The 13,613-nt window shown below is 41.9% G+C and overlaps 1 protein-coding gene across 4 annotated transcripts in view; it reads right to left on the minus strand.

Moving 5' to 3' along the window:
• Window positions 1–13,613, minus strand: part of rreb1a (ras responsive element binding protein 1a) — a 71,391-nt gene that overhangs the window by 29,697 nt on the left and 28,081 nt on the right. The window contains exons 2-5 of one of the 4 annotated variants that reach the window (XM_044339137.1): window positions 12,667–12,773; window positions 1,300–1,407; window positions 917–1,196; window positions 294–363 (exon numbers count right to left, since the gene is read on the minus strand). In XM_044339137.1, the coding sequence (XP_044195072.1) occupies window positions 294–363; window positions 917–1,196; window positions 1,300–1,405 (456 nt within the window). In that variant the 5' untranslated portion in view covers window positions 1,406–1,407; window positions 12,667–12,773. Of the gene's footprint in view, window positions 1–293; window positions 364–916; window positions 1,197–1,299; window positions 1,411–12,666; window positions 12,774–13,613 lie in introns of all 4 variants that reach the window. The other 3 variants (XM_044339136.1, XM_044339135.1, XM_044339134.1) reach the window with 3 other exon arrangements.

A 13,613-nucleotide genomic window follows, 5' to 3' on the forward strand; every position in this document is an offset into this window, starting at 1 on the left:
CGTTCAACTGAATAAATTAAATTAATTTCTGGAGCTTTCATCCGTTCATGAAGCTTCTTCTGTTCGCTGCTGTAAACGCAGACAGACACAGGAAGTGATGCGTCTCATTTGTTTGGATCAAACAGAAGATGAAGAAGAAGAAGTGGAGAGCGCCACCTACTGATTACACCTATACCTTACATAAATATAAATATATAAATACCTGTAAAAATAGTTTTAAAAATTATGTGTGCGTGTGTGTGTGCATGTGTGTGCGTGTGCGTGTGTGCACGTGCGTGTGTGTGTGTGTGTACCTGGTTGCGTCGGGCGTTGCGGCTGGGCGGGGCTCTCATGGCCGACGTGAGCGTTTTGCTGGGGGAGGGGCTACGAGCAGAGAGGAAGCAAGAGAGTTAGGCGTTGTTGTCATGACAACATCATCACTCTGAGAACGTGTCGTACCAGGACTGTGTTCAAAACCACTGAACTTTATTTACACGTCTAGTGGATACAGTAGATATTATACTGTTAGTGTGAAGCATCAATAATAAATTCAACACCTTGTTTACTTGTTTTAGACCAAATATCAACAATCTGGCTGCGACGGGCTCATGAATATGTTTCAGTTAAAAATGCAGAGTTTGTGTTTGATAATGAACAGAGTCTGCTGGTTATTACAGAGACTAATAACTAAACTAATTAATCATTTGTGCTCTTGAATTATTCAATTTTAATGCAAAAAAAACAACAACAAACATTTAATTCATGTTCTCAGATCCCTGCTGGTGCGTTCAAGGACACTCAAACATTCAGGTTTCAACTTTTTCACCAACAGACACCAACATCATCTCATTTCATTCCAGTTTGATTTTCAGACTAAACGTCACTAAACGTTGATTTCAGACTGCGTGTGAAAACGCCGCCCTCATTACGTATTCACCTGGGGGAGGGGCCGGCGGAGGAGTGGCCGGAGGTGACTCCGCTCCCTCCTTCTCCTCCTCCTCCGCCGTTGATGGTCCCTGCTGCTGACATCACTGCTGACATCATGGCGTTGATGGAGGACAGGTCTCCTCCTCCCTCTGCTCCGATGATGCCGCCTCCTCCTCCTCCTCCTCCTCCTCCTCCTCCTCCTCCTCCTCCTTCTCCTCGGTCTCCGTTCTTTAGCTTCTCTCCTCCGCTCGCCGCCTCCGTCGCTCCCTCCATCACTCCGTTAATCGCTCCTGGTGGGGAGGACACATATTACTCACTACAGTGCTTCCTCCACCTCCTCCCTCCATCGTTGAATGAAACTCTGCAGCTCATGCGTGCGAAGCCCAAATGTACCTTTGAGGTTATTGTGCGTCTTCTCCTCTGTTAGCTCCGCCTCTTCCTCATTTAACTCAGTGTTGGCTCCTCCCCCTTCTCGCTGCTCCTGTGTGGAGTTTTCCATCACTGCTGAAGAGTGAACAAACACACACACACACTTTAAGATTTACACACGCACACTAATCTGTCACACCAAACTCAAACCAATAGTAGAGAAACTGAACTTATAGTGCAAGAAAGCGAGACTCACAAGAAGAAGAAAACATCAGGTTGAACTAGTGTTCAGCACAGTGAACAGTGTTAAGAGGTCTTAACTCATCCTCTAGCAGGTGTGTTTATATGTCTGATGATCATTAAACAGGCTGATTTTTTCAGTGGAGGCTGGTGTGAAGGTCGAAGGTCGACTCAGAATAGCACACAGAGAGGCATCGAATGCTCCGCTCGCATCAAACGCCACACAAAGTGCATTTATATATATTAGAGAAAAGCTTTTCAGAGCTGATGAAGGTTATTAAATCATCACTGAAGAGTAAAAGCAGACTTCAGGACAGTAAAACCACATTCTTGCTCACAACTTCTTTCATAACAGCATCCTTAGCTGCTCCCGTTTCCCTTTTATAGCTTCTGATTTATCACGACAGTAGAAAAACACACACGTTGATGAAGATGTGATGTGTGAGACACGGCGGACGATAGCGGCCGCGACCTCTGATCTAGAGAACAAGAGCAGCTTTGGCTCAGAGCCGACTGGACGAGAGGGGATCAAATAAAAAAAAAAAGGGTTTAACACCTGCCTCTATCATGGCCGAGAGACATAGACACACACAGAGGAGAGAGAGAGAGAGAGAGAGAGAGAGAGACGTGTGTGATGTAACCAGAGAGCAAATATACTGTATAAGAACTTCATAGTGAAAAATAAGGAATTTGAAGAGATAAGAGTTTTCTGAGAGTTGGTGGAGAACGAGGGATGATGATGGAGGAGAAGAAGAATGAGGAGAATGAGGGGTTTTTTTCCACAAAGAGGAGAAGAAGAAGAAGAAGAAGAAAGAGAAGAAGAAGAAGAAGAACAAGAAGAAGAAGAAGTGATTACTGTTTCCTGTTTAGCAGCCCCCACAGGAAGACGCTCTCCAGAGCCGGCCACTTCCTCCTCCTGCTGCTCAGCTCAGAGAGAGAGAGGCTGAGTGTGTGTGTGTGTGTGTGTGTGTGTGTGTGTGTGTGTGTGCATGTGTGTGTGCATGTGTGTGTGTGTGTGTGTTTGTGTGTGTGTGTGTGTGTGTGTGTGTGTGTGTTAGAGGGTGGGAGAGGGTGTTTGACATTCCACATTCAAAGAAAAAACTACGAGAAGGAAGCGAGAAAAGCAGCGAAGCCCACACACACACACACACACACACACACACACACACACACACACACACACACACACATATAAACACACACACGCAAAACTTGAATGGAGTTTGGAACAAACAGAAACAACAGAAAGCTGCAGCAGTGACGACGGCAGAAACTAATTTAACCAAAATGTAAAGACGTAAAAAATCTTCAAAATAAAAGATGAAAGTAAAACAGTGTTTTACTGAAAATATTTGAATTATTTTAAAAGCTTTTATTTTATTTCAGAGCATCTTCAGAGAAATGTTCAGATGAGACTTCCCATGTAGTGTTTATATAGACTTTATTTTGCTGCTGATACTTTTACTGTAGTTTACTGATGTTTCATGCAGTATTTTTACATTGTTGTTGAAGTACTTTTACTGCAGTAAAGAGTTCAATCATCAATCATTTCAGCTTGTAAATAAAATATGATTATTTATTATAAAACCAGAAGAAACGAAAGTATAAAAGAGAAAGAAAAAGATGAGGAGAGGATGAGTGGAGCTCTGCGAGTGACTGGTGACAACTGGCGGTGTGTGTGTGTGTGTGTGTGTGTGTGTGTGTGTGTGTGTGTGTGTGTGTGTTGTATTTCCACTGACCTCTCCTTGTATCACTGCTCTTACATGACAAACTGTAACATGGCCGTGGCAGGTGCACACACACGCACACACACACACGCACACACACACACACACACACCAGATCTGAAGCTTAGCCCGATTGTTTTTTACATTAGCATCATTCGTCTTCACCACACACACACACACACACACACACACACACACACACACACACACACACAGAGTGCTCAGGCAGCACTTTTTACAGCCTGCTGAAACGAACGGCAACAGATGGCTGCAAGAGGAGAGACGAGGAGGAGGAGGAGGAGGAGGAGGGAGGAGGAAGGATGGAGAGCAGAGGGGATGACAAGGAGAGAGAGAGAGAGAGGGGAGAGGAAGGATGGTGGGAAGGAAGGAAAAGAGAGAGAGAGGGAAGTAAGAACAGGAGTGTTGGTGAAAGTAGTTCCAGTTAGTTCTTTACTTCCAGCTCTCAGACCACGTACGTACGAGGGAAAACGTAGCTTTGTAGAAACGCTGTCATGTCGCTGACAGAACAGACGGTGGCGGTAGCGCCGCTGCAATTCAGTGGAAGAGGAAGAAGAAGAAACACAAACGCCAGTAACAACAATGGCGGACGGCTTCATGCGAGTGTTCTCTTTATTGTCTAAATAAATAAACGCAGCTATCTGCCGTCAGCAGAAACACAAACAGTCTGATTCTTCTTCTTCTTCGCTGGTTTTCTGTGGCTGACTCGCTCACATGCCCAGTAGGAGGGGAATTACTCGTTTTTGGCGTTTTTTTAAAGGTATTTTCAGCAACGATTCACTGCAGGCTTCTTTGTGTGGTGATCATGAACGTCTGGACCGAATTTCATGACAAACCATCCAGTAATGGTTGAAATATTCACTGTCATTGCCATCCGATTACACCATGCTGCTAGCATAGCTAAAAGCCTAAACAAGCATATCTAAAACTGTTTAAAAATAGTTCATAACATTCAGGCTTGTTCAAGGATCAGTGTCTATTCATCTCTAATTAACTCAGACGTGATTACACAAACACTACACATGCTGTATACACACCCAGTGTTCTTATATTACTGATGTTACGGGGACATCTGTAAAAACAGTCACGTTGTGGGGACTCGCTTCCCTCATAGGGACAAAAAATTAAGTCCCCATGACGACGTGGATGATTAAAACATTAGGGGGAAGACTTGGTTTAAGGTTGAGCTACAGTTAGAGGAGGTCTCCAGGAAATGAATGTGAGTCAATGTGATGGAAACACCACTGCGGGTGTGTGTGTGTGTGTGTGTGTGTGTGTCAGATAGCTGATGTTACTACATCTGTTCCCAGCCATCATTCACACACTGGCTTTGACACTCCCTCCTGACTCACACAAGCACACACGCACACACGCACACACCCGCACGCGCACACACACACACACACACACACGCACACACACAGCGCTGACATCCTGACATTTTTGCACATCCATGCAAAAGCAGAAAAAAAAGGTCACCATGTGGGAGCCAGGGAGTAACTGGATGTATCTGTGTGTGTGTGTGTGTGTGTGTGTGTGAGTGTGTGTCTGTGTCTGAGTGTGTGTGTGTGTGTGTGTGTGTGTGTGTGTGTGATGGAAAAGTTTGCTCTTTGTGCCAAAGTGCTGCAAACAAAGAATGCTGCTCCATTTATCCATCCTGCCTCCTCCTCCTCCTCCTCCTCCTCCTCTTCTTCTTCTCTCTCTGCTACTCACTGCAGCTTCATCACTCCATCCCCTCCTCATCCTCTCATCCTGTCTCATACTTTTCCTCGCTGTAATCATTCCTCCTGTTCATACTGGACATTAAAAGATCCTTCAAATGTGTTTTCAATGGAAGTGATGGAGGATAAAATCCACAGTGTGTCCACACAGTCATTTAAAAGTCTGTGTGAAGCTTCTATTCAGCTTCAGCAGTCTGAGTTAGTCATATCAAGTGGATATCTGACACATTTACAGTCTTTTTAGTATCAAATTTCCTCTTTGTGTTTCCTTGGACAGTGTTTCCCTGTTGAGCTGCAGGTGGAAGTATAGTAACAAAAAGAGGAACTTTGGCACTAAAAAGACTGTAACGTTGAAAGATATCTACTTGATTTGACTCATTTGGACGCTGAAGTTTCATTAAGGTCATTATGAAGGGATCTTCTAATGGTCATGAACAGGAAAAACAGCTTTAATGTTCATTTGGGCTCTTGAAAAACTGTGAACTCGTCCTTTAAATGCAGTAAAGTTTTGAGGTTTTTATATTAAACAGGAGTCTCCTGTCAGGTAGTAAAGATTTCACAGAAAAGGAGAGAATTCTTTCACAGAATTTAACAGCGGGACAGAAGGGCCTGACTCAACTTTAATTGCCAGAAATTGTGGTAACGTGTTTTAGGACGTGGGGCATTTTGGCATTTCCAAACAGCCCTGACCTCTGCAGCATTTCCTGACCTGGCAACCTCAGCTGAACACACAAACACTCTGCTCAGGCTGGGAAACACTCTCCACCAGCAACCAGACAAAATTAACTGGATTGAGCAGAAGAACTAGCTGTAGTTTTCCCCCCCATCTCATTTCTGGCTTTTTCAGTCACACGGATGTCACCGACAAACATAAACCTCCTGCTGTGTGGGGCACCTGTGTGAGGATGTAACTCAGTGACAGACAGCTATTACAGCGGAGGACGGATGGCTGAAGAGATGGATGGAGAGTCTGGAAGTTTCCTGTCACCTAAAACCTATAAATCCTCTCCTTTCATCTGACATGACAGCTGTGACATAAAATCTGGATGCCAGAGTCACAGCAGGGATCTGCCTCAAGTTTCTATGACTTATATACAAGAATAAAAATCCAATTCATAAGCTTATAACTCTAAATGATGTATAATATCTCTTTGTTTGATTTTAGATGTGAATCTGCATTTATTTCAAGCTAGCAGATGACATAGCTAACTAGTAGCAACCTACATGTATTATGTTAGCAGGCTTCGGCAGCCTACATAAGCTAGTTAGCATTAAGGCTACAACTTTTTATTTTCAATTTATGATTGATTACTTTAATGTCCTATCACAGGTTTCTAAAATATCAACAAAGGATTGAATGTTAGCATGTTGATTAGCACAAAGTTGTTACCAGCAGTTGTAACTTTACTAAATCAGAATAAATTACTTTCTCTCTTTAATCAACTAATTGTTTCTGCGCTAACTTAGTAGCATTCTCATTGATGTTAGCAGCCTTTAAAGCTAACAAACTAGCATCGTGTGGCACTGGTAGCATCCCAAGAAGCTCAGAAGTAGTTTTTTGGTGAGCTAATCGGCATTAGCTTAGTATTCAGCTTGGGAGTTGTTATCCTTTAACAGCCTAGCATTAGCAGTTAGCATCGTTGGATAGAGTACAGAGGCTAACAATCAGTTCTGACCCATTCGGTGCAGAACGTTCGGTTCAGAAACTCCATATGAGCCAAACTATTACTGCTAAATTTGCCTAACGCATTTTAAAAGGTCTTAACGCATGTGGAGGATAAATTACAAAGCTCAGCAGGTCAGAAGCAGTTTACTGTTAACTAAATAATGCTCTGTCATTGTTACAGCCACACGCTTTAACGCTAACTTTTTAAAAACCAAAGAACAAAAATGTTATAATCTGACTTTCTTTTTTTTCCCCCCTGCTGTACTGAAAAAATACCAAACCAAGAAATCTGTGTACTTATACACACCTAGCAGTAACCTATAGAGCATTAGCAACTTTAGTAGCCGGCTAGCATCATTTACAGCCACAGTCATGTGTCGGGCAGAGAGCCAGAGGCAAACTGACAAAACTGACACCTGCTGTAGAAAGCAAACAGCCCTGCAGGACTCATCCTCAACTCTCTCTGCTTTCTGCTTTTAACTCTTCCTCTTCTCCTCCTGCTTCTCCTTTTTTATATTTATATCACTCTGCTTTTGCGTGGTAGGATATTTGTATATACAGTCTGTGTTTAGCAGTGGGATGAGGCGAGGGATGGAGGGATGTATAGAGAGATAGATAGAGGAGTGGGGGAGGACTGGATCCGGTGACCATATGTTGGTTATTTATTGCCCTCCCCTAACCCCCGCTCCTAACTGTCGTTCTCTCTCTTCACCTCATTCAAAATGGCTTCATACACATACAGTTAAACGCCCCAGAGACACACGGAAAAACCAGATTCCAGTCAACATTCCTATAAACATACATCCAGGCTTCATTAGCCTATAGTCAGTGCTGACTGAGTCTCCAATTACAACAAGTACAACTGGAGGAAACTGATCTAAATACAAAACCTCTAACATACAACCATAAAACAAATATAAAATATTAATCACTGGGTTAAGATTTGACCCAGTTTGGGTCAATATAACACCAACGCAACATTGGATTAATGTGACATGTGGTTGTTTTGACCCAGTTTTATTTTTTATTTTACTGTTGGGTTATTTAACCAAACTAAAGCTTGTTATAATCTACTCTTTTTAAACTTACATGTCACGGTTTGTTGTTAGTTGTTAATAACTTGTGTATCTTTTTAATGTCATATGCACATAGTTTTGTACAAGAAAATACATTCGTGACAGATTTGGGGTCAAAATAACAGATTGCTACTGGCTAAAACTCAGTGACTTTTAGTATGTAGCATCTGAGGCTACAAGCTCACTAACTACTCATATAAAGGCGTATTATTTTCATATTACATTAGCATAAAGGCTAGTTTTGTTAAAGCAACATATTATTTAGAACATGAAATTGCCACTATAAGTCACGTTGAATCTTATGTTATTTATGCTACGTTAGCAAACCTTATATGACATGAAAATGAAGTAATATTGCTAGCATCTTAAGCTAATTAGCTTACATAGCTATCTTTGTTTAACTGACAGACTACTGATTAAGGCAACCGCAGCTAATTAGCTTCAGTTGGTGATGTCGACATTTAGGCTATTTAAACCTGTTAGCAAAGTAGATATATTTTTATATTATTTTTTAATGGTCTTTAAATGTTTTCAACAACTACATTAGGTTGTTTGACAACTGACATGAACATCTGGTAATTAATGGTGATGATGTTGATATTTAGGCTAATCAAACTATGTTTTCAATAACAACCTTACTTGTAATATTTTTGTTGCTATGTAGCAGAGATGTTAAATCGGATGATATTTATGCTAACATTACCTCAAACTACCACTGACAGAAAACAGGGACTCTTGAATCTCAAGTCATTTACACCAAGTAGGCTAACTGTGTACCATCCCAGTACTGGTACTAGCATCTGTAGTTAATTAGCCTACAAAGCTATTTTTGCTATACTGATGCAGGCAGCTGAAGCTAATTAGTTTAAGTCAGCTGGATCAACTTTTCAGCTGCAGCATTTTCATCCAATTACTTTTCATGCTAAAATGGCAGCCGAAAGTCCAGCTGTAGAGCAAAATGATTTTTCTGAAACTGTACTGAAGCAGAGTGCGAGCAATGAACATTAAAGCTGTTTTTTCTTGCTGTAATCATTCCTCCTGTTCATACTGACCATTAGAAGATCCCTTCATAATGACCTTACAATGGAAGTGATGGAGGACAAAATGTATTTAAAAGTTTATCTGAAGCTAATATGAAGCTTCAGCGTCCAGTATGAACAGGAGGAATGATTACAGCGAGGAAAACCTCTTTCACTGTTCATACGGACACCTGACTGCTGGTTTAAAGACACACTGGAAACATTGTGAACCCTCCTTTAACATTACAGTGCAGAGTAGTGCTCAACAGGTGCTTCATAACTTAGCGTCCAACATTAATGCTCCAACGCCTAAAGCTACTGACACAACAAGCTAAAATAGCTACATGTGATGGATGCTCCTTTCCTGCCAGTGCATGCTTAAATTAGTTTAAAAATTAAACTTCATTTGAGGCATCTCAGCTTTTCATTAAGAGTGATATATTGCCCCGAAGTAAACCTTCAATCCTACTGAGAAATGGCAGTGATGCTGGTATTTCAGCTAATCCTGCTCGTTACTTAACTCGACTGTGAGGCCACAGAAACTCTTGATCTCTTTCTGTTTCTGTGTCTCGACCACAACAGGAAGCTCACACTCACGGGAGTCACAGGAGAGTGCTTTGCTGCTTCCCCATGTGTGAGAGTGTGTGTTCAGAGCGAGAGAGAGATTGATGGTCATTCTCTCCCTCTCTCTCTCTCTCTTTTCACTGACGACGCCCTCCCTCCCCTCCCCTCCCCTCTCCCCTCTCCCCTCCCCTCCCACACCACCATCTAACACTCAGCTGCCATCACCCATCCTCCACTCCTGACGTCCCTCCTTCCTCCGCTCCCTCACAGCAGAACTTTGCCCTAACTTGTTAACACACCTATGAAACTACACACACAATAAGCCGACTTAACGCCGGCATCACCTGGTCGTTTACAACAGAAACGTATATCTTTTAATGAGCTCATGACTCCACTCATCATTACAAAAAGTGGAAACTGTTACACAGATGTTTCCATAAAATATAATTGTCAGTTGATGGTCTATCTGGTCAAGTTTACCTACTTCTACTAGAGTTAATCCATCACTTTTAGCTACTTGTTTCAACTGTTAATGCATTGCTTTTATCTGATTACTGCACCTGCTAATCCATTCATTTTATATAATTTGGTTGAACCAATACTTTAAAGTCCAACTGAAATCAGATTCCCTCTTTGCAACATGTTTTTAAACATTGTTTAGAAAAGTCTCCGCCGGCTGGAGGGTTTGTGTCGGTATCTGTGTTTGATTGACAGCAGCTGGCAGGCTACCGGTGTTTGTTTACCAAAGTAAACAAACACCTCATGGACGGACAGCGTGTCGCTAACGGGGGATTTTTGAAAGAGCAACGACCAAGCCGGCATCTAACTGGTCCGAAGTGAAGTTTGCAGTTCATGTGCTGCAGGCTGAGCAGATAATTAGCTATGTAGCTTGCTAACTGATGTTAGCGGTGCGCTTCCCCCCTCAGTGAATGTTTGTTCGGCGGCTCGTTCAACAAAGCTAAACCGCAGGACAAGACGTGTGTTCATATTTGTGAGTTAAGATAAGAAGGAGACGTTAGCAGGAAGCTAACGAGGTGTTGTTGTTGTTCAGCGTCTTGAGGAGCAGGATGCAGTCAGGCTCAGTGTGACCGTCTGCTCCGCTGGTGAGAGAGAACGACACGACGTTACATCATGCAAAAGATTTGATTTGCTGTATTGAAATAAGGAACTAATGCTATGAAACAATTACAAATATTAATTTCTCTCTTGGTTTCAGGTTTTTTTTTTTTTTTCTCAAAGTAGAAGAGGACTGACAGAGCAGATATGTTGCTGCTGTCGACTAAAAAAAGAAAAAGGAAGTTTAATTTTATTTTAAACTATGATACTGAGTTTTGCCTCAGATTTGCTCTTAATTTTTGCTGCAAGAAGACGACAAACCCAGACTCTCTCTCTCTCTGCTCATCTTCCTCTCTCTCCTCCCTCCCTTCTCTCTCTCTCTCTCTCTCTCTCTCTCTCTCTCTCTTGCATCATCTTGTCTTTCAGGCTCTTCCCTCCTCTGTGTGCTTTCTATCCTCCAGCTTAGTTACAGATTGACCGGTGTGTGTGTGTGTCTGTGTGTGTGTTTGCGGTGCAGTCAACACACATACACACACACAAAAAAAAAAAACACACACACACACAAGAGTGGAGTTTAGACCCGACGTGATAAAGTGTTGAGATAGCATCGACGGTGTGTCAGCTCTACTGTAAGGCATACCAGAGAGCCTGGAGGCAGCGGGGGGAGGGGAGAGTCTCAGCCAACCACTGAGCAGTCTGACTGTGGAAAATGTCTGCCAGCTCTCAGCCAATCAGCACGCAGATTCCTCTACTCTCTCTCTCTCTCACACACTCACTTGAACAAACACACACACACATTCATCCTGTGTGTGTGTGTGTGTGTGTGTGTGTGTGTGTGTGTGTGTGCAGTCTCATCTTTACTAAGAACTCAAGTGTAAACTGAACAACACTCATTTCCTCCATTTTTTTGCAGAAAAAAATATGTTAATTATGTTTAAAGTCACATTCAGACTTCATTTCCCTTTTAGAAAACAGTCATAAAAAGACTTTAAATACATCTGGAAGTGAATTTAACAGCTGATGGACTCACAGAAACCTGATTTTAGTGAGCCAATTTTTCACTAGTGCGTTGTGCAAACAGTCACAATCACTTTATTTATGCTCACAAAACTCACTCAGACAATCATTTGGCTTCCAATGATTGTCTAACACACACACACACACACACACACACACACACACACACACACACATGCTGCTATCATGTCATGTAAATTACATCTGATTGGTGTAAATGTTTCTCTGACGGTAGTGAAACGGTGAGTGATGTCCGTCCGTCATCCCGCACAAAACATCTGGGGAGCGTTTCCGTTTGATGGATCAGTTAAAATGAAAACAAACCAATATTTCTGCATCACATGACTTTAGAGGAGAGGATACTGTATGTGTGATGATGAAGAGGAGGAGCTGAAACGGAACAAAATCAGATGTTTGAACATATTTAAAAGTCCTTTAAGAATCAAGATATTTGCAGATTTACTGAGATGTGAAAGTAACAAGTGGAAGAACAAAAAAGCATCTGTGTTTGTTCTGCCACCAAACAGAAGTAGAACTAACTGAAAACATACAAGATCCAACGTTCACGGCTCAGCCCTGTGACTATGAAAACTGCCTTCAAGCCGAGGCCATAAATCATTAAAGTCTAACATACAAAGGCTGTGATTGAACATTAACACAACAACATTCACTATGAGAAGGAAAAGAACAAGGAAACCACAAAACATCCTTGCAAATCAGAGAAATGAAGAGCCAGAAACTACAGAGGAACTCAGGAAATAGACGGAGCCGCAGTCACAGAAACATCATGATGAAACTAACAAGAGTCTCGTTTGCATCACATGCAAAAAAGCAAAAGTATGTGAACAACAACAACAACAACAACTTATATTTTCTGCAACAAGCTGAAGAAAAAACGAGTGATGTGAAGCTGACAGGTGAAGAGGCGGAGCGAGGGAACGGCAGGTGATGCAGCGTTTACAGGTGTTTTATTTTGAAAACGTTTTTTTATTTTGAAAGCGGATGGAAGACGGCGGAGATGCTCAAGAATGAGGAAGTGGAGGAAGGAAGGAGGGCGGGGGGAGGATGGAGGGATGACGGCCATGCTGCTGGACGATATGGGGGGGGAGGAGAAAGAGGGGATGAGGGGTGTGGCGGGCGCGATGATGTCGGAAGCGAGGGATGAAAGACAGAGAGAGAGAAAGTTATGAAGAAGCGCGGCAGGCAGAGCGATGGCTGTGGGATGGATGGATGGATGGATGGATGGATGGATGGATGGATGGATGGAGGAGGGAGGAGTATATTTACCCGTCCTTTTCGTAAAGCAACGTTCGCTCACTCGTGTCTCGGGGGCGGGGCGGGCGGGCGGGAGGGGGCGGGGTTTGTTGTGTGTGTGTCTGCAACCTCTGCTCACACTGCAGGGGGAGAGCACAGAGAGACAGTCAGTGACACACACACACACACACACATATATATATACACACACACACACACACACACACACACACGGGAAACAACAGGTATTAATACACACCTGGACATACAATGTGCCAAGAAAAAAAAAAAAAAAAAACACACAATTTCAAATAAAAACACAACAATTCTTTAATTTACGGTCTTTAATTCAATGTTGATTCATGTTCACTGAAATAAACCAATAAAATAAACAAATCAATAAACTTAAAAAGATTCAATTAACGACTAATTACATCATTCTTTTCAGGGAAAATGACAGACCTGTAAATTAAAGTATCGTTAACACTGATAGACGTTAATGTAGTTCTTCATCCAGAGAGAATCCATGTGTACTACCATCATAAAGATAATAATGATAATAATGAGAAGTATTTCCTTTGAAGTTGCAATATGGCATAAATAACAGCAGCGGTGGACGAAGTACTGTAGTAGAAGTACAAATACAACAATGTAAAAATACTCCAATACAAGCAAAAGTACTGCATGAAAAATCTTCCTACAGTAAAAGTACATAAGTATTATGAGCTTGATGTAGTTAAAGTATTGCAGTAAAAGTACATAAGTATTATGAGCTTGATGTAGTTAAAGTATTGCAGTAAAAGTACATAAGTATTATGAGCTTGATGTAGTTAAAGTATTGCAGTAAAAGTACATAAGTATTATGAGCTTGATGTAGTTAAAGTATTGCAGTAAAAGTACATAAGTATTATGAGCTTGATGTAGTTAAAGTATTGCAGTAAAAGTACATAAGTATTCTGAGCTTGATGTAGTTAAAGTAT

This window comes from Thunnus albacares, chromosome 21 (genome assembly GCF_914725855.1).
Source record: "Thunnus albacares chromosome 21, fThuAlb1.1, whole genome shotgun sequence".
In the NCBI taxonomy this organism is placed as follows: domain Eukaryota; kingdom Metazoa; phylum Chordata; class Actinopteri; order Scombriformes; family Scombridae; genus Thunnus; species Thunnus albacares.